Source organism: Canis lupus, chromosome 29 (genome assembly GCF_048164855.1).
Source record: "Canis lupus baileyi chromosome 29, mCanLup2.hap1, whole genome shotgun sequence".
NCBI classification, from domain to species: domain Eukaryota; kingdom Metazoa; phylum Chordata; class Mammalia; order Carnivora; family Canidae; genus Canis; species Canis lupus.
Window position 1 is genome coordinate 29,572,153 of NC_132866.1, and position 18,683 is coordinate 29,590,835.

General features: G+C 40.6%; 1 protein-coding gene across 4 annotated transcripts in view; it reads left to right on the plus strand.

The window, feature by feature from the left end:
• Positions 1-18,683, plus strand: part of HPSE2 (heparanase 2 (inactive)) — a 629,145-nt gene that overhangs the window by 484,358 nt on the left and 126,104 nt on the right. For all 4 annotated transcript variants that reach the window (XR_012020748.1, XM_072805744.1, XM_072805743.1 and 1 more), the window contains 2 exons: positions 7,131-7,237; positions 12,508-12,622. Coding sequence is in view for 3 of the 4 variants with exons in the window: in XM_072805744.1 (XP_072661845.1) it covers positions 7,131-7,237; positions 12,508-12,622 (222 nt within the window). In the remaining variant the exon portion in view is untranslated. The remainder of the gene's footprint in view (positions 1-7,130; positions 7,238-12,507; positions 12,623-18,683) is intronic.

Here is an 18,683-nt window from a genome sequence, read left to right on the forward strand (position 1 = left end):
GTTACTCAGAAAGCTACTGCTCTTCCCGAAGTCATGAGGAAGGTTGATTTCCAAGTAGATGAGATGCTGGAATTAATGGACTCCAGGTTCTTTTGGAAGTTGGGCCTCCTGCCAGGGCTGATTAGCCCAGCTGGCCTGTCCACTATTCCTGTTTTATTGCTTCCTTTCTCATTAAGGAAGGTGTTGGGTTTGGATAACCATAAACAACATGTCTACTGCTACAGAGCTACCATCTCTTGCACAGCCAGTGGCTAAAACCAGGCTCTCAGGAGTTTTCGAAAGACTTAGGTCACAGTTTTGGAGAAACAGGAAAAGGAAGCCCAGATTTGAAAATGTGCCACATAAATGGTTATTTTCTTTTTTGTTTTCTTTCTCTATGCGAAAAAAATTTCACAGTGGCAAGGAAAATAAAACTTTAAAAAATAAAGTAAAATCAGAGCTGTTTTTCCTCATTCTCTCTTCTGTCTCACCCCTGCTCTCTCAAGTCTCACCCCTGCTCTCTCAACACAGCCACATGGAACAATCCTGATGTCCTCAACCCCTCAACCCCCGAGATGGGAGGAAAGGGAGTTGGAGGCTACCTTTTACATCAGCCTGCCCCCAGCAGGGCCAAGTAGTCGAGCAGCCACTGGCCACTTGTTGAGCTGTTCTGTGGGTTCCTCACTACTTCCCTTGTCCACCTGAGCCCAAGGGCTGAAATCTTGTGGGACAACAGAACCCTTGAAAGGGAGCCAGTCACCTAGCCCTTCTATATCCTCACCCTAGTAATCTCAGTGCTTAGATTTCTTCCCTCTCCCCAGGCAACATGTTCTTTAAAAGGACCTTCACTGGCACATCATTTCTCACCAGGAACTGTACCCTTGTTCTTTCCAGTCCAGCAATTTTCTCTCTTCCAGCACAGGGAGAATCATATTTACTCAGAAAACCACAGTGTTGAACTATAGCCCTCAGTTTCTTAGAGTTTCACTTTCTAAGGGAATTTTGCAGCTGGTTCCATCTGCTTTTCCTGATTTTTTTTCTCTCCTCTTCTGCCCATGCTGATTTCTTCCCCAGTCCCAACCAGTCCCAGCCTCAGGACATCCCCAACATGTCACCATGATGGTCTTTTCTGCTCATGGTAGACACACAACTCATCAAACCTCTCACCATGTCCCAAACAGCAAATGCTCAGAAACTCCTTGTTGATTTGTACCAACTACTGCCAGAGCCTTTAGTATTAATACTTTCTAGGAAACTCTCCCTTGCAGAACATCTCATAAAGCTGGTTTTGGTTGTACATAAAAGTCCTATCTCACCATATTTTTTGTTCACCTGGCTTGTCTAGAAAAGGACGGGAATTACTCCTGTGCTGAGGATTGATAAATGAGCTACTCTAAATGCTAATTATGTTAATGTGAATTATCCATGTGTGTTTTAAATTTTAAGCAGACCTTTTCCTGCTAGTTAATATACATCTGGGCTATTATCTACCTCCACAAACATGTCCGAAAGAAAAGCAACTAACTCTAATGTTAGATTGATCCAAATCCAACTCAATGTGCTTTAGACAAGTAGCATGGTCTAGGTTAACATTTGGCTGATTTTAGGAACTTACCAATAAGCCAGATACCTTTCCCAGGGCTTTACAAATATTTGATCATTTAAATATAAAATGTTCTGAGGTGGATATTATTACTATTCTGATTTTACAACGGAGGAAAGTAAAGCACAGAGAGGTCACACAATGAGTAAACAATAGAATCAGGATTCAAACACAGGCAATCTGTGTGCAAAGCCCATTTCCCTAACCACTACTTCACGCTACCTCACCAATAATAGCATCTTGTAAATCATGTATTGCAAATCCCCCTGTGAGACAGAAGAGAATTCAGATGAACTTCTATTTATATGGTGTCTATGTCCCTGCAAAGTCTTATGCATACAGTAGTCTATGAATCAACCATTTTCTGGATTCAAGTCCTCATTTAAAAGAGCTAGACTTTCAACTCCTTTTGGAATATAACCATCTTATACAAATTGATGCCACCTTCTGATGAAATACTTATGACAAATGTCCTCACAGGATAGGTGGTAGGAACATGATTGTCTCCTTATCTTCAATATCAGAACTTTATAATAAGCTCAATACATCATAAAATCCTCTGGTCTCCAAATCTCATTAGATGGTGACTTGCCTTTACCACTTCTGGGATTGTTGGATTCTGTATATAAATTACCTGGTAAGCAAGGCATAATTCCCTTTCCTTCTCTGAAATTTCCATCTTTCAAAAGTCAAGAGAGAGGAGACCCCAGGCCTCATATCCTGAGCTTTAGCAAATTGACATGTATTGGTCTTACCTAGATCTTTAGTGCCATTGTAAGTTTTCATGGCATGCTTTTATTTTTCCTGATCTACAAAGTTGTTTTTGTATTCAAGGTACTGCTTCCAGTTCTTAGCCCAGTTCAGTTGCCCTGTCTTAGGTCATATAACTTCTTTAAAGAGTGGCAGTTTCCTGTGAGCTTGTACATGGTCAGGTTTGGAATCATATTGACTTCTTTGTGCAACTAGAGCACCACAGCCCCCAATTAAACACTCACTCTGTGCTGGGCACTCTGCTAGGAAGTACATACAAATGATACAAATGATATAGGATCCCTGCCTTCACAGGGAGGGACTTTTAGTAAATACAATAATAAATAAGAGCTAATAGTTCAGAGTTTCTGAGAGTAGTCCATAGATTCCTGGACTCCTTTGTTGGGTCATAAATGATAGTTCAGAATCCTACCACCAAACTATAACTATGAATTATCAGTCTATTTAGCATTAGTTCATTTGAATTCATGCATCACCTTAGGTGGACCCACATAAATGTTCATCTGCTATGTCTATGCCACTTTCTGTAGCTCTCAGGATCTTCCTGTGATTGGCCTAATTTATCATTTGACTAGTAGTCAGAATCCTTGACTCAACTTTGCCAAGTATTATTCCAGCTCATGGATGAGGAAATTGAAGCTCACAGTGATCACAGAAATAACAGAACTTCAACATGTCTGTCACTTCAGTTTTATTTTTTATGTATATATGATCTCATAATATGAAATATTGTCATAAATCACTTCATATTACTTTCTTGTATAAATACCTCCAATAGCTTTCCATCACTCTCAGCATAAGAAATATCCATCCTTTCTTCTCTGACCTTTTTTTTTCCTATTTTGTGTTATTTTATTTTCATAATGATAAGTGTGCTCTTTAATCCCATCCTCTATTTCCCGTATGCCTCCACCCATCTCCCCTCTGGTAACCATCAGTTTTTTTCTCTATAGTCAAGAGTCTGTTTCCTGGCTTGCCTCTCTCTTTCTTTCTCTTTTTCCTTTGCTCGTTTGTTTTGTTTCTTAAATGCCACATATTCCACATTCCCTTACTATACTCCAGATGGTCTTCTCTTGGTTCTACAAACCTGTCTGTATATCTTGTCCTTTTTCTGTGCTCCCTCTTCACTCAAGTCTAGGCTCAGATACCACCTTTCAGAGGGGTGACCTGAGCATAGCTAAAGTATCTACCCCCACCCCTCCTTCCAAGTCACTTTCTATCAGATTATTCTGTTTCATTTTCTTCCTAGCTCTTATTATTTCTAAATTTCTTTTCTTTGTTCACTTTTTATTGTTAATATTTTTCCCCTTAACTAAAATATAAGCCAAAGAGACCAGAGCCGTGTTCTGTTTAACTCGATGCTGTATTTCTACCCCTAGAATCCATTTAGCATATAGCAGGTATGCAAGTATTGGTTGAGTGAATGAATAAATGCATTTGATAATACCTTAATGTTTTGTGATGGAAACCCTAAGCCCCTTGCTAGACTCATTTTTAGATATTCTCCTTAGGTAATTTCATCTACTCCAATGGCTTTTTCTATCCCTCTCACTATTTACCTCTAGCTTGATTCTTTTTTCTATCTCTCATATTTGTTGTTTATGTAATTTTAACTTTCATAATCAGAGATACTCTTGACTGTTGAGAAATAGGAGCCAAGGAGGTTGGTATTAATATCACAAAATGCTAATACATTTTAACACTTTATATTTTAGAAGGAGCTTAGTTTTCATCTATTTTCAATTCATGGCTTTGCATGTAGATGAAGAAAGTTCAAGATAATAACAAGCCCAAAATGTCACAGCCAGTGTGTGCCAGAATCCAGAACTTCCAGGGTACTGTTTCCACTGTAGTTATCTGCCTATTAGATGCTACCGCTCCTTTTGCTAGTGACACCACATACATGCACACATAGAGTTTTATTTTTGGAGATAAAATTCACATACCCTGAAATTGTGCATACCCTTTAAAAGTGTGGAATCCTATAGTTTTTAAGGTATTTACAGAATTGTGAAACTATCTATTTAATTTTAGAACATGTTGATCACCCTTAAGAGAAACCTCATATCTGTTTGCAGTCATTCTCCCCTCCCCCAGCTCCCCTACATTCCCCCTCCCCTTCTCCAGCTCTTGGAAACCACTAATCTACTTTCTGTCTCTGCAGACTTGCCTGCTCTGGACATTTCACGTAACAGAATCATACAACATGTGGCCTTTTGTGTCTGGCTTCTTTCACTTAGCTTAATGACTTCAAGGTTCATCATGCTGTAATTTTACCTTTTTGTTTTGCTTAAGCCCTTTTCTCTAACTGCCTTATTTTAATATCTGTCTTTGAGCAAAAATTAAACTCTGAATATCCTGGAAGCCAAAGGCAAAAAAGAAAAACAGAAATATGTTACTCTACTCCAGTTAACCATAAAGGAAGCCCACAGTTTATCACGAGCACAGAGTTTTTGTAGCACTACATTTTGAAGGGAGCCATCAGTGCAGTCCAGTTTCCCATACAGCTCTGTCTTTTGATCATTTAAGGTGTTTTTCTCATTTTCTTAGTCATCCTATCCTTCCAAAGGGAAGTGGGCACCATAAACCGTATGGAGAAGGGAGAGAGAACTACCTTGTGGTGTCCTCAGTGGCTCTTCATTTTCTGAGTACAAAGGGGGCATTCTTATTTAATTTTTAATAACATTGTAATTTGACCTCCACTTTTAATTCTCAGGATCTTTCTTCCATTCTTGATCACAATCCTTTCTTCCAACTCAAATTTGTGAAATATTTTTACAACTTACTTCTGAAAGAGTCAAGCACTTTGCCAACCCTGATTCTAAAACAGGTCTCAAATAATACAAATACTCTCGTAGATGGGGGAAGAGTACAAGCAGTTATACTTAGGGAAGGATGAAAAGAGGAATATGATTGTTTGCTGATGCCTGCCTCTGGATTTGGTAAATGGCAAGTTCTAGCATTTATGCTACATCTCACATTATTTTTTTCTTTTTGGGGATCTGAGATGCAGAGAATTAAATTAAAATCATGCTTCTCAAAGACAGCAAACTATCATCAGTTCATGCAGAGCCTTGCTTTTGTTTTAATTTTCACCTTGATCTCTAATCTCTGCTGACATCTACCTCTCTTTTATACATGCCTCTTTCTGCGTTTGATACATGTCCTTAAGAGACATGTGTCTTTATAAACTAGTTAGTGTTATTAGATGTGAGTGAGTAATTACACAAATAATATTGTGACATAAATCTCATTCTGTTGCTATTTTTTTAACTCCCCACTAAATCTTTAAAGCTAATTCATGTTGCCGGATTTACATTGACTCTCTTGCTCTAACTGCTGCATGTTTTATGGTATGTATCCAACACTTTTTACTTTTCCATTCCTTTAGCAACAGAAACCTGTCTCAAACAAGAACATAGTGAACATCCTCATACTTGACTCCTTAGAGGCCATAGGATTCAGATACACTATTGTCTTTATACAGCTCACCTTGTGCATGACTGGCATACTCTCAGCCCTACCTCCTGTACTGACTATTGCTGCAGGGCCCAGAGGTGGGCAGGTGCACAGGCTGTCACCAGCTTGGTGCCCATGGGATGCGGTACAACCTCACTTCTTATTTCTTGCTCTGGGACTTCACCAAGGCAGAAATACAGAACTTGGGGAACCTGCTCAACACTCATGCCTACACAATTAAGTGGGGCAATGGGGAGGGGCAGGGGTTCAGCCCCAAGACCATTCTTGACCTTTTGAAGGGTAGGAGCCAAAGGATAAATATGCTTCTTCTTGAATTCCCTTGGGAGAAGTTATGAGACGTAGTTCATAAGACTCTTAGCAAATTTCCTGTGAGGTTGGGTACAAGTTTCCAATAGTGGTTGCCAACTTGAAAACACATCCTGGTACTGGTTTTCCCTTTTCCCTGATTTAGACCTTTAGTTCCTCATTCCAGCTCCCTGTTATTACTTCCCAAATGAACTACCTGTAGATAAGCCTTTGTCTCAGGCTCTGCTTCCAGGGGCTATCCAGAGTACAACATTATCCCTAAGTATTGACACACTGCTGTCTAGGAGATCTGGGCCCTAGTCTGGATAGTTTGCCCATCTCCAACTTGAAGATCAGAGACTGGGCCATTTCAAAACTAACAAGAAGCTTTGCCTCTGCTTGGAAAGCTCCTGAGGTAGGATCTTTCACCTGTGGATCGGTGATTTTTTTTTAGTACTTACTGCAGTTATTTTTAAAATGTGGTTGTAATATACATACATGCCCTGGTGATTATACTATATTTCTCCCAAATATTGACCTCTGCCTTCATGATTTATGACTTCTGATGCATGGGCAGTAGACTCATCCTAGGATGTGCCATAACAGAGTATTAAGAAAATTTCCTTCTCGATACTTGTTAATATGGAAACATCATATGATTTATACTTTCCAATGAAGGGTATTGCAGTCAGCTTAGGTCCTAGAAAATGCACTTGTTCTCATTGTCATATTTTCACTTGGGTTTACTTAGGGAAAAAGGGTCATTTTTTTAATTGATATACATCAATGTTAATGCCTGTATGCGTGTGTGTGTGTGCGCATGTGCGCGCACACTCATATGCACACATGCCAGCTCACTGTGTGGGGTGAATCATCATGAAGAAACACAGACTGTGACTACCCACCTGGGAGCAGGGTATCAGCAGAACTCCCTCAAGAAATATGTCTTCCTTCTCTTAAGGAACAACTTTTAACAATTTCTTATCCCCTTCTGCTTTTGTTGTGTGAACAGGTGGTTAATACATACACCCCAGGAAAGAAGATTTGGCTTGAAGGTGTGGTGACCACCTCAGCTGGAGGCACAAACAATCTATCAGATTCCTATGCTGCAGGATTCTTGTGAGTAACATGTGCAGTTTCACTCCCAGGGACTTTGTAGAAAGAAGGATAGTGAAGTGGTACTGCTCATTATTCTGCCTCCTGGAGGGGAAGGTTCATTTCCCATTAAAAGTTCCTTATCTGTTCCTTTGTGAATGGCTGTAACCCATTCAACCAACAGTGATGAGTGACTTCTCTAGACACTAAGATGACACAACAGACATCAGAGCAAAGATAGTAGTAATAAGAGTAGTAGTAGTGACCATGACAGTCATAAGACTTTTATTTAATATCTATAGTTCATAGTGCAGACAACATATAATTTCTCATCCAGTTTTCACCATAGTTCTAGGAGATAGGTAAGAGTAAGATTGGAGGAACAGAGACAGGAGATAAGAAAAGGTGTAGGAGATTACTGCCATAATAATAACAATTTTAACTGTATGTGCCACATGCTTCTGAAGTACTCTCTCTATATCTAATAATTCAACAACCAGTGATACGGATACTATTATTTTACAACCACCCAATGAGATGGGTATGAGAGCTTGGACTCAAGCCCAGGCAGTCTGCTTCATGGTCTAGCCTCTTTATCACTACCTTAGACCATCTTTCTTTCTGCTTCACACGGTCTGTCCAAGAAAAGAAGTGATAGACAGGCAAAGAGATCAGGAATTTCTCTGACTGGGAGAATCAGGAAGGGCTTCATGGAGGAAGTAGCATTTGAGGGGAACATAGAAAAATTAATTTCTGTAGGTAGAAAATGGTGGTGATGGTGGAGGAAAGCATGAGAGGCAGAAGGAACATTATGGGCAGAAGCACAGGGAGGGGAAATGAGTCATGTGATAAAAGCCTCAAGAGCTGCAGGGATGTAGTGAGGGCTGCAATGAGGTGGGGGGCAGGGTGCTTCTCCATCAGTCATGAGGCCTTGTTCTAGACTCAGTGGCAAGCCACTGAAGACTTTGGTGGAAGAGAGAAACACCATCTGACTTGTGTTTACACGTTGGCTTTGGGAATAGTATGCACAAGAATGTGGAGAGGCAGGAGATAGGACAGTGGATTTGAAGGCTTCTGCAGTTATCTGGACAATGACTTATACCAGAAGCATAAAGGACTCCACTTGGCCAGCCAGCATTATGTGGCAGGGACAAACCTCTCAGGACCATAGACTAACCAAGTGACCTGGTCCTGTGCCACTCTGGTCCTGTGGCCCTGACTTTTGCTTAGGGAAGTTCCTCCTAAGAACTGAGCTCTGCCCTCAGCTTTGTGTTTCCTTACTAACAGCTGTTTGTAATTATACACATGAAGTTTCCTTCCATTAAGGCAGCTTCTTGAATACATTTGTAGAGGACAAATCAGGGCAGTCAAGCAGATTGTTTCTGCAGATGGAATCCTGGAACATGCAGATGAAGATAATGAGTCAAAAGAATATCTGATGATACGTTGGGTCTTCCATGCGTGTTCTCAGCACCCAGCCTTGAGTGAAACAGAGCAGTTGTTCCATGAGCATGGTTCAAGTGGGTGAAATGGGATGAATCAGCATTTGATACAGTGGTTCTGAGAGTCTTCTTTCAAAAATACAGTCCTCACCAGGTTTCACTGTGAGCTGTGGAGCAAGGGCGAAAAGCTAGTGGCAGAGGCCTCTCAGAACCAGCAGAGAATAATTAAAAAAAAAAAAAAAAAAAAGAACCAGCAGAGGAATGGCTGTTGCTCAGCTGTCAGAGACAGACTCTGCTGCTGAGACAATGAGCAGCACCATTGTTCTGAGTGTTTTCATGAGCATTCCTCCCTTCAGAGAATGATGTGAACTGAGAAACACTACAGCCCTTCATAGAGGGAGCTGGAAAGAAACCTGCCTTTTCACGAGCACTAGACAAATATCCATGGATCAGTGATTCTGTAAACCTAGATTAACCTAGCTGTTCAGGGTTGGGTTGTAGACTAGGTATCTGATGTGTGGTGGACACAGATCAGATGAGAACTAGCTCACTGGGCTCCTGGTCTTCTCTCTTACCTCTTTATCACCCATTTGCTCTCCCCTCTGCTGGCAGCACCCAGCAAAGTGTCCTTTGAGTCTAGTTCTCCAGGGAGCATAAATTGCTTTCTAGGGGGACAAATAAAGCACTCTAAGAAGCTCCAGAAGACTAGTACAACTGCTTGGAAGGAAAGCGTCTTCAGGCTTTTTTTCAATACATGGTATAATGATGAGCCTACTAGGACACTTGCACATTCATGCAAGAATCAGAATTTTCTGATTCCAGGCAGGGCTTTGAGACTCTCTGATGCACTACAGATATACCCTTGGCATACTGCTGTGTCTCCAGTATCAGTAGTGTCTGCCACCCAGCCAATAGTCAACATATTTTTGTGGAATGGAAACTACTGGCTGCAGTAGCATCCTTGGTGGGATGTATCAGTTGTCTTGTGACTTTTCACTGCTTATGCATGAAAGGGAGACTTGAAACATCATTTATTTCCCCCTCTCAGAGAGCTTATTATTTACAAGAGGAAGAGGAAGACAACTTCCTCTAACTGTTCCACTCTGAAAAGCACAGGGAAGCAGGGATTCTGGTCATAGTCATTTTGAATGCTCTAGACCGCAGATGTGCATGTAGGATGTGGGTTTAGAAAGGAGGGTACATATTTTTCCCTCTCACATTAGAGTTCCTTCAAAAACTCCCTATAGTAGCAGGAAAAACCCCTCCAGATTTACGAGTTAACATATTATTTGTTGAGTATATATTCTTTTTGGATCACTGTTATAAGGTCTACAGAGATCATAAGTAGGAATTTGATACCATTCCTATAAATGAGTACAGGTATTTATGTACACAGTGCTTTACAAATGACTCACATGTCATTTGTATATCTATCCTCAATACTGAGAAGCATTTTTATATCTCCTCAATACTGAGAACAAGGCCTGGCATTTGCAGCTGATTAATTAGTGTTGTTGAATGAGTGATGACTGAATGGCAAATGGGATATTTTAAATACCAAAATACAGTCCTGTATGGATATTCAGCTGCTGCTGCTGGATATGATTACGTATTTACTCATCATTTTGTTTCTTCATTCAGCAAGTGTAGGTATAGAAGGGTGAATAAGACATACTTGTTTTTATAGATAAATACTTGCTAGATATAGATCCTAGTTTTTAAAAGATTTTATTTATTTATTCATGAGAGACACACAGAGGCAGAGACATAGGCAGAGGGAGAAGCAGCTCCCTGTGGGGAGCCTGATGTAGGACTTGATCTCAGGACTCCAGGATTCTGTGCCAAAGGCAGATGCTAAACCACTGAGGCACCCAGGCACCCCATATAGACCCTATTGAATTAGTGCTACATTGGTGGAGAGACCATTGATTTAGTGCATCAACTCAGAATTCATGTTATGGTTCTACCCCAGGATATTTGTACTGTGTCTCCGTGGTTAAAGGAAAAACTAAATCAGCTATCCTGATTTCATGGGGTTGGTAAATTAATAAAAATAATAAAGGCAAGTAGCTTAGCCATGTGGTATTCCAAAAGTAATTTTAGTTCCTAGGTTGCAATGTTGCAGTCTGAACAACAACAACAAAAGTTCTGTTACATAATTGTCAGATTTTCTTTTTTATTTAAAACTTTTGTTTTTACATTTTGCTTTGTTTTGTTTCTATAATCTAATTGTCAGTAAATATTTTTTAGTTTTAATATAATTGTTGATGTGAAAAAGATTGTTAATAATATTCATTTATAATATAGAAATTAGCAATGCTCTTTATTCCAGTAAAGAGAAAGTTTAATTCTACAAATCACTGGTTTGGAGTTCCATATGGTTTCAAATTCGGAAAATTATGGCTATGCATAATTTGTTCTTAGGATGCTGAATAGTGATTCTCAAAGTTCCTTGAATCTAATTTTATCTAGATCAATCTAACATAGAGTCTGAAGCACCTACAGTGTGCTGGGAACTGATATAGATGTTTGGGTACAAAACTAAAACATTGTGTGTGTTCTCAGTGAGCTCCTAACCAACTGGGGACAGCAGAGAAGTAAGGAAGTAATTATCGTGGGCTGGCAGAGGGTGTAAATGAGTTCTGTGAAGGTACAGAGGAGGAAAGTACTACTGTTGGCTGGGCTAGCAGGATTTAGAAGATGACACTTGACTTGAAGATGAATAGATGGCAAGAAATTTGCCAGATGAGGTGGGTTAGAGGAAGGGGAAGGGAATTCTAAGCAGAAGTTAAAAAACGTATGAATACTTAGGTGAATATGCAAAAGCATGGTGAGTTTGAGTAGCCTCGAGTAGTTATATGTGGCTTAGAGCTAGGAAATGGGAGTTTAGGGTGAGAGAAGGGAAAAGAAGTACAGATGAGGACTCACATGTACACTCAGGAAAGATTGTGAATGCCTTATCTTTTATACTATTTAAGACTGAAGCTCTCAGTCACATTTATTATATATTATGTATTATTACAATTAGAAATTTCCCAAAGTTACAGAAGTAGGAATACAAAGAGAAAATTAAATGAATGGGTGAATGAGTGAATAAATTGAATGCATAAATAATAAAGGCAGAGCTAGCAGTGGGTGTTGGAAGAACCAAGAAGGAAGTACTTTGGAAGGATTGCACACCCTGGAAAGTGGGTATTTGGCATAGTGGAGTATGTGATAATGTATGAGCAATGCAGGTCCTCCATTATGATGTGTAGCATAGTTGAAGTTCTGCATTGTTAATTACAGTGCCAAGGAAATTATTATTGCATTGACTGCTGACAGTGGTATATGAGGGATGTAAATGGCTGGACCTTTCTTGCATAGGTCATAGGAATATGTGAGTTAGAGTCACATGAAAGGTACATATACATTGACAGGGTGCAAGCAGGGAAGTTTGAATGATGGAGAGTGTAGTGTGTATTCTCCTGTGATTGTGTGTCCTATAGCCGGGGGGCAAGGGAGATGATAATTGGGCTTATAAGCGGCTAGGATATTCATTTTATTTGTTAGTATTACAGGGGTAGGATAATTCATTTGCAACAAAATATTTTACATTTTATTTCCCGGGACCTCTGTTTCTTTTCCTATAAAATGAAGAGGTTGGACTTGATAATCCCTAAAATGTCTTCCAACTGTGTACTCAATGCTTAAAATAATCTTCTCCTTTAAAGTACTATGTAAATTTCATGGTGGGGGTTGGTGTACGTGTGTGTGTGTGTGTGTGTGTGTGTTAGCCAATCGCTATAGAGCTTGTTATATTGCCATTTTTAAGATGTATTGATAAGGCATTTTTTTCCTGCTTTTTTTTAGATGGTTGAACACTTTAGGAATGCTCGCTAACCAGGGCATTGATGTTGTGATACGACATTCATTTTTTGACCATGGATACAATCACCTTGTGGACCAGAATTTCAACCCATTACCTGTAAGTGTATGATAAAGATTCCCAACTCCTCTTCTATGTCATTCAGTTATTTTGACCACATCTTGTCCATACTGGGAGAATTCCCCCTCCCCCCGTAATGAGGTAATTTCATAAATTGGACAGAAGCATTCATGTCTTTGTTCTCTTGACCCATTTTACAGACTTTGGCTTCACTACACACACACACACACACACACACATATCTATATATACACACATATATACATATGCATACGTATGCATGCATCTGCATTTATACAGTTAATATATTTATATACATTTATATATTTATTTACTACAAATTATTTTAACAAACCTTGTGCAGTTGAGATTCCACATCTATTTGTGGCCTTTTTGAACTCTGCTTGAGAGTGAATTTTTCCAGATTGTTTTTAATGCTAATAGGACACATTAGTTAACGTCAGATGCAACATGTTGAAAGCAGATGGGAGCGTGTTGGCCAAGATCAGATATAGTAGGAACCCATCTCTTAGGGAGTGGCTGAAGTACACTTGCAGTTAGGTGTTGATTCCTATATGACAATGAGGGGATTCACCCTCATATAGTTGGTGAACTTCTCTAGGAGAGAGAAGGGAAAGGAAAGCTAAAGAAGATTGGCAAGAGCAGAGATCTTGATTTGTCAGGGGACTGTATTGACCAATCACAGAAATCCCACTTAGTCCAGAGAAGCTGCACTCATCAGAAATACTACATGGGTCATCCTTTTCATAGACATCATGGTCATGGAGAAAGGTCAGGCTCCTCTCATTAGCTCAGAGACTGTCAGAGCTGGGATTCTCCTTTGAGGAGATGAAGTTGCACCTCCTATAACAGAAGAAGATATAGAACCAGCTCTAGAACCCTTCCCTCTGTCCTAGTCCAGTACTATTCCTACAAAATTACACCTGCTCTTGGGTCCACAGTAAGCAAACTCAACTAGAATCAGTGAGTGTTCCTGCCATTTGCTTCCCTCTGCCTGTTCCTGCCCTGCATTCCCCTTATTTTCACCCTTACCCTGAGCCAGGAGGCTTCTAAGCCCAGAACAGAGAACAGCTTGGCACCCAATGGTACCATTTCCATGTTTTGAAAGAACCCCTGTAGGTTAGAGGACTAAGTAGTTATTGTATCACTGATTGTACATGACTCCAATTAAGTCACAAATACTAGAACTGACTGGAACAGTTGTTTCTATTCACAGGGCCAGGCTACCTTTCTCAAAGTCTGGTAGTGGGGAGGAGAGTGACTAATGTATACTGGAGAGGGAACTTTCAAGTTGGAACCAAATGGTTTTTTGTTTGTTTGTCTGAGCTCATAAACCTGTAGAAATAAAACAAAATAATAATTAGAAAAGTTTCTATGAAGTGTCAGCATTAAACAAACACAATGTCACACAAAAATAAATTCTTACTGACCATCAGGCACTGGAGAGGAGACCAGTAATAAATAAATGAATAAACAAATAGTAGAGTACTATAACAAGGAATCAGTGAGGGCTTCTTTGGAGGGAGTGTATAGGAAAGCTTCTCTGAGAAGGTGACTTTTAAGCCAAGAGCCCAATGACGAGAAGGAGCCAGCCATGCAGACTTTGCAGAGGAACTTTCAAGCAGAGGAAGGGGCTAGCACAAAGGCACCAAAGTAGGAATGGGCTTGGCATGTTTGAGGAAACACAAGGACACCAGAGTGTTGGGGGCCTGGCAGAGAAGGGGAGACTGGTTGGACATGAGGCTGCCAAGAGGTCAGATCCCATAGGGCTTTGAAAGCTAACAGGAGTTTGACTTTATTATACATAGTATGAAAAGCCAGCAGAAGGTTTTAGGCAGGAGAATGATACGATCTAGCTTATATTTTTAAAAGATTCACCCTGGTATAACTAATGCATCAACTGTTACTTATTATTTTAAAATGTGGGTAATACTTAATAATTCACAGATCACTTTCATATATGGTACCTCACTAATGCTATATCCACTCTGACCTTCCTTTTCTCTGTCCTTCCTTCTCACCTCACTCAAATCTCATTTACTCCTCTTGATCATGTACTACATGTTGGTCACCATTCCTGGCAGTGGGCCTCTTTGATGAACCAGAAAGACAAGGTCCCTGAACTCTTGGAGCTTATAAGTTAATAAAGCATAGTGATAAATAGAACATAAATAAACATATAAACAAGATAATTGCACTTTGTCATAACTGCTCTGAAGAGAGTCTGGTGAGAGATGTAGGACTATTTATACTTACCTTGCTGAAGAACAAGGGTTCTGTGAAGATATTAAGTCCAAGGTCCCACAAATACTGGGACAAAGTTTTACAGTTCTAAATCTGATTTTCTTTTCTCTTTCTGTGGTACTCTTTGGTGTCTGTCCCATGGTCTGAAGCCAAAATTTGTGTCATTTGGGTCTGGACATGGAAATGGGCATTTTATGGAACTGGAGAAAGGAAAACTCTAGGCTAGAAAAAGATATTCTTCGGGTGACTAGATAGGCTGAATTTCCAGAGGTGGACAAACCTGGGTTTCATATCAACTCTGTGTGCCTTTGCTGGCCACATATAGGTTAAAAATGCACGTGTTCATGGCTTTGTTCTCCTCAAATGAGAGTGGCACAAGAGTCCTCGGTTGATAGGTGGTGCTGCAGAGCTCCCACAAGACCATGGGAAGCTAAAACACCTCCCACTGATTCAGTACAAAGGCTCAAATGAGCTGGGCAGCTGTATTTCTGGAAACAACAAACTCTAATAATAAGGAAACTGAATGTAAAAACACTTAAGGTGGCAGCCTTTCTTTTTATTTTCTTTGCGCTAATAAATTCTGCACCTTATAAGTAAGGAACTCGACAGACTGAAAGTGTGTGTCTTAAACCTCCCTTGGAAAGAATTTACTAGGCTAGACCAGGGCATCAGTCAGGAAGACCTTGCCAGCAGGCCCTTGGAATGGGCAGTGGAGGCAAATCTGGGAGTTGTACTGGGTGCCACTTTAGAGGGTCGTACAGTCAATAACCAGACATTGCCGATGAAAACTTGTGGACTTTACATTGTGATTAAACCTTCAAGAGAGTTTGTTAAGAGCTTTGGGGATTGGTGAGGTATGTTTTGTCTCCCAGAAAAATCAGTAATTTCTATTTCAGTTTCTTCCAACTCAGCTCAGTGTATTTAAGGAAAGGATCTTATTAGCAAACATGGTTTTGTTTTTGTTTTTGTTACTGCTCTTAGATAAACTTAGAAAAAGTGAGGATCTTGGCCTAATGGCTCCTCACTCCATATCCCATATGACCCCTCCACCTGCCGAGTTGACTTTGATCCCAACTTGTGGGATTCTAGCAGCTTTGGCAAAGTCATTCCAATAGCAGTCTAGGTAAGAGAGAAGAGGAGAGTGGCCCTTTAAAAAAGAAAACTTGTCTTCAGAAAAGATAATTTCCAACTACATCTCATGTTCTTTATGGTTGTTCTTCTAGAAAAATGCCAACACTCCTACTGTTGGAGATTTTCCCTCCTGGGAAGAGGAGAACATTTAGTTCAGCAGTGCTTCATCATCAACTCCCACCCCTTTCCCCTGACCCTCCTGCCATTGGGAAAGAGGGAACGTGTGAGTCTCCACAGCCAGTCAGCCAGTCAGGGACTCCCTTGGGAATAAGTGATGTTTGTGCAGAAGAGATCTGCACATTTGGTGGACATAGTCCAGACCCCACCAGCCGTGGGCATTTCTCCTAAGAGAGGGTTTTGGAATTTAGCTTGCTGCTTTTTTTAAGAGCCTGATTTACAGAGCTTCCAGGGAAAGGAATGGTGAATTACTAGTCAACATCTTTTTAACTCCCACGCCAGCCAAGCAAATATAATTCAATTCAAAAAACATTGACACTTCAAATGTGTCTGCCTCTGTGCTAGGTATTCTGGGGACACACAGATAAATAAGATATGGTTCCCTCATCTGCAGAGCTAACAGTCTGGCATGTGTTTGTGTTTGGTGGATTACAGTTTAGTCCTCTATTTAGAATAAAGCAGAAATCTAGTTCACACTGGACTGCATTTTCTATAGTGGGTGTAGTGGTGGCGATATTTATATTTGCTGTCACCTTTTATGCTGTCACTGCTGAATAATAATATACATTCAGTTCAGCCTGATGCACATTTATTGAGCACTTACTGTGTACATGGTTCTAGAATTTAGTCAGTGGACTGGAGTGCTACCCACTAGTTTATGGTAGGATTGAACCTATGGCTGTGGTTCCCACAGCAACATGCTCTCAGCCAAGCCCTCACTGTTCAGATGCCATTTGCCTACTGGAAGAAAACTCTGAACCTTAATGGTGCCTGCCTAACTCTGCTGGTCACAGGGATGAGATCCTAAATGCTCCATCCTTGTTTCCCTTAGAAATGTTAGACAGTGCCCCTATGCACTGCACAGGTATGATGCAGATATAGGATCAGCTTAAATCTGTCCCTTTCCTGAGAAAGAGCATCTAGTTACAAATCCATGTGCCATTGATTGTAGGTTAATGCACAATTTCTTCTTGTGAGAATAACGCCACTTAAGTAGGAGACCTACGAGGAGTAGAGGAGCCTGGGACTATGATGAGATTCAGGGCTACTATTCCTGACTCTGCCATTAATTAGATGTGTATCTTGCATACCAGTTTTCCCATCACTTAAATTGCAATCAAAATGCCTTCTCTATCTGCTTCCAAAAAATCTTGTTGTAATCCTTGAGAAAATTAGGTAGGGCAATAGGATTCCAATTTCATATATATTCATACACACAAATTACTGGAATCTCTTCATACATCTAAATGTTAAAAGTGGTTTTCTTTGGGTAGTGGGATTACAGACAGTTGTAATTTTCTTCATTGTGGATTTTTTTTTTTTGGTATGTAAAATTGCTGTAGTCAGTATTATTGCTTTTTTAATCTGAAAAAAAGGCTATTTTTAAAAGAAAAAATAAAGTATTTTGAAAGACTCAAGTGCTTTAAATAGTTAAGCAAATATTTTCCCACACTATTTCATTTATCATTCATGATTCATTCATTCAGAAATACTTATTACATTTACGCTGTATGCTAGATACTGTGCTGGGCCCCAGGGAGACCGTCCCTGCCCTGAAGGAGCTTATAGGGTGGAAGGGAGACAGGGACTGTGGCAGAAGTGCTTTAGCAGGACAGAAGAGGAACAGAAATCAGCCAGGCGGAGTGAAGGTGTAAGACATCAAGGAGGGCTTTCTGGAGGAGACAATGCCTGAACTGGATCTTAAGGGAGAAGGACAAGTTAGTCATAGGAAGAGGAGTTTGGTGTCTAGGGAGGATCTTTCAAACAGAGGCAGTAGCAGATGCAAAGGGACAGGGGCAGTAATTTTCTAGAGTCATGTGGATGGATTATGAAAACTTTCTTAGGAAAGCTTTTCCCATTGCTGTCCAGGGGCCACACAGGGTGTGTGAAAATTCAAGAATTTCAAAGATACCCATCTGGAGGTAGTGGGGCGGGGGAGGTACAAAACCCCGCCAAACCAGCCTGTGACCTGTTTCTTGGTGTAGCTTCCTTTCTTTTTCTTTTCATTCCCGTGGGAGCCATCCAGAAGATGAAAGAAGCAGAGTGTACCTGTTTAGGGGTAGCTGTGATGTGAAACCCAATCCTCTCATTAGAGGCCCTGACAAAGCCTTCTCCATGAGCAGCCTTTCTTTGTGGGGCCCTGTGGCTGCTGAGGGAAGAACATCCCCTGCTGCACGATCAATCACTGGGACCCAGGCCGGTTCATGTCAGTGGCCGCTGCTCCTGGGCTGCGTGCCCAGTGGGCATGACTTGCCTCATTCCTCCTCTCTGCCTCTAAACCCTGGTCTCCCAGCTCGGAGCTCATGCCTCACCATCAGACCAGGCAGGCAGCTCTTTTACCTCTAATGCTTTGAATGGAAGCTCCTCTGATTTTTAACTACCAGCCTTCATCCTTTGCTTATTTATCAACCTGAGTGGTGCACATGGGGCATCAGCACTTATGATAGCTCACCCTGACGGAGGCCATCTAGAGGAGAAGGAGCTCTGTGTCTGAGGTCTGAAGATGCAGCATTCCAGTGTTGCTATT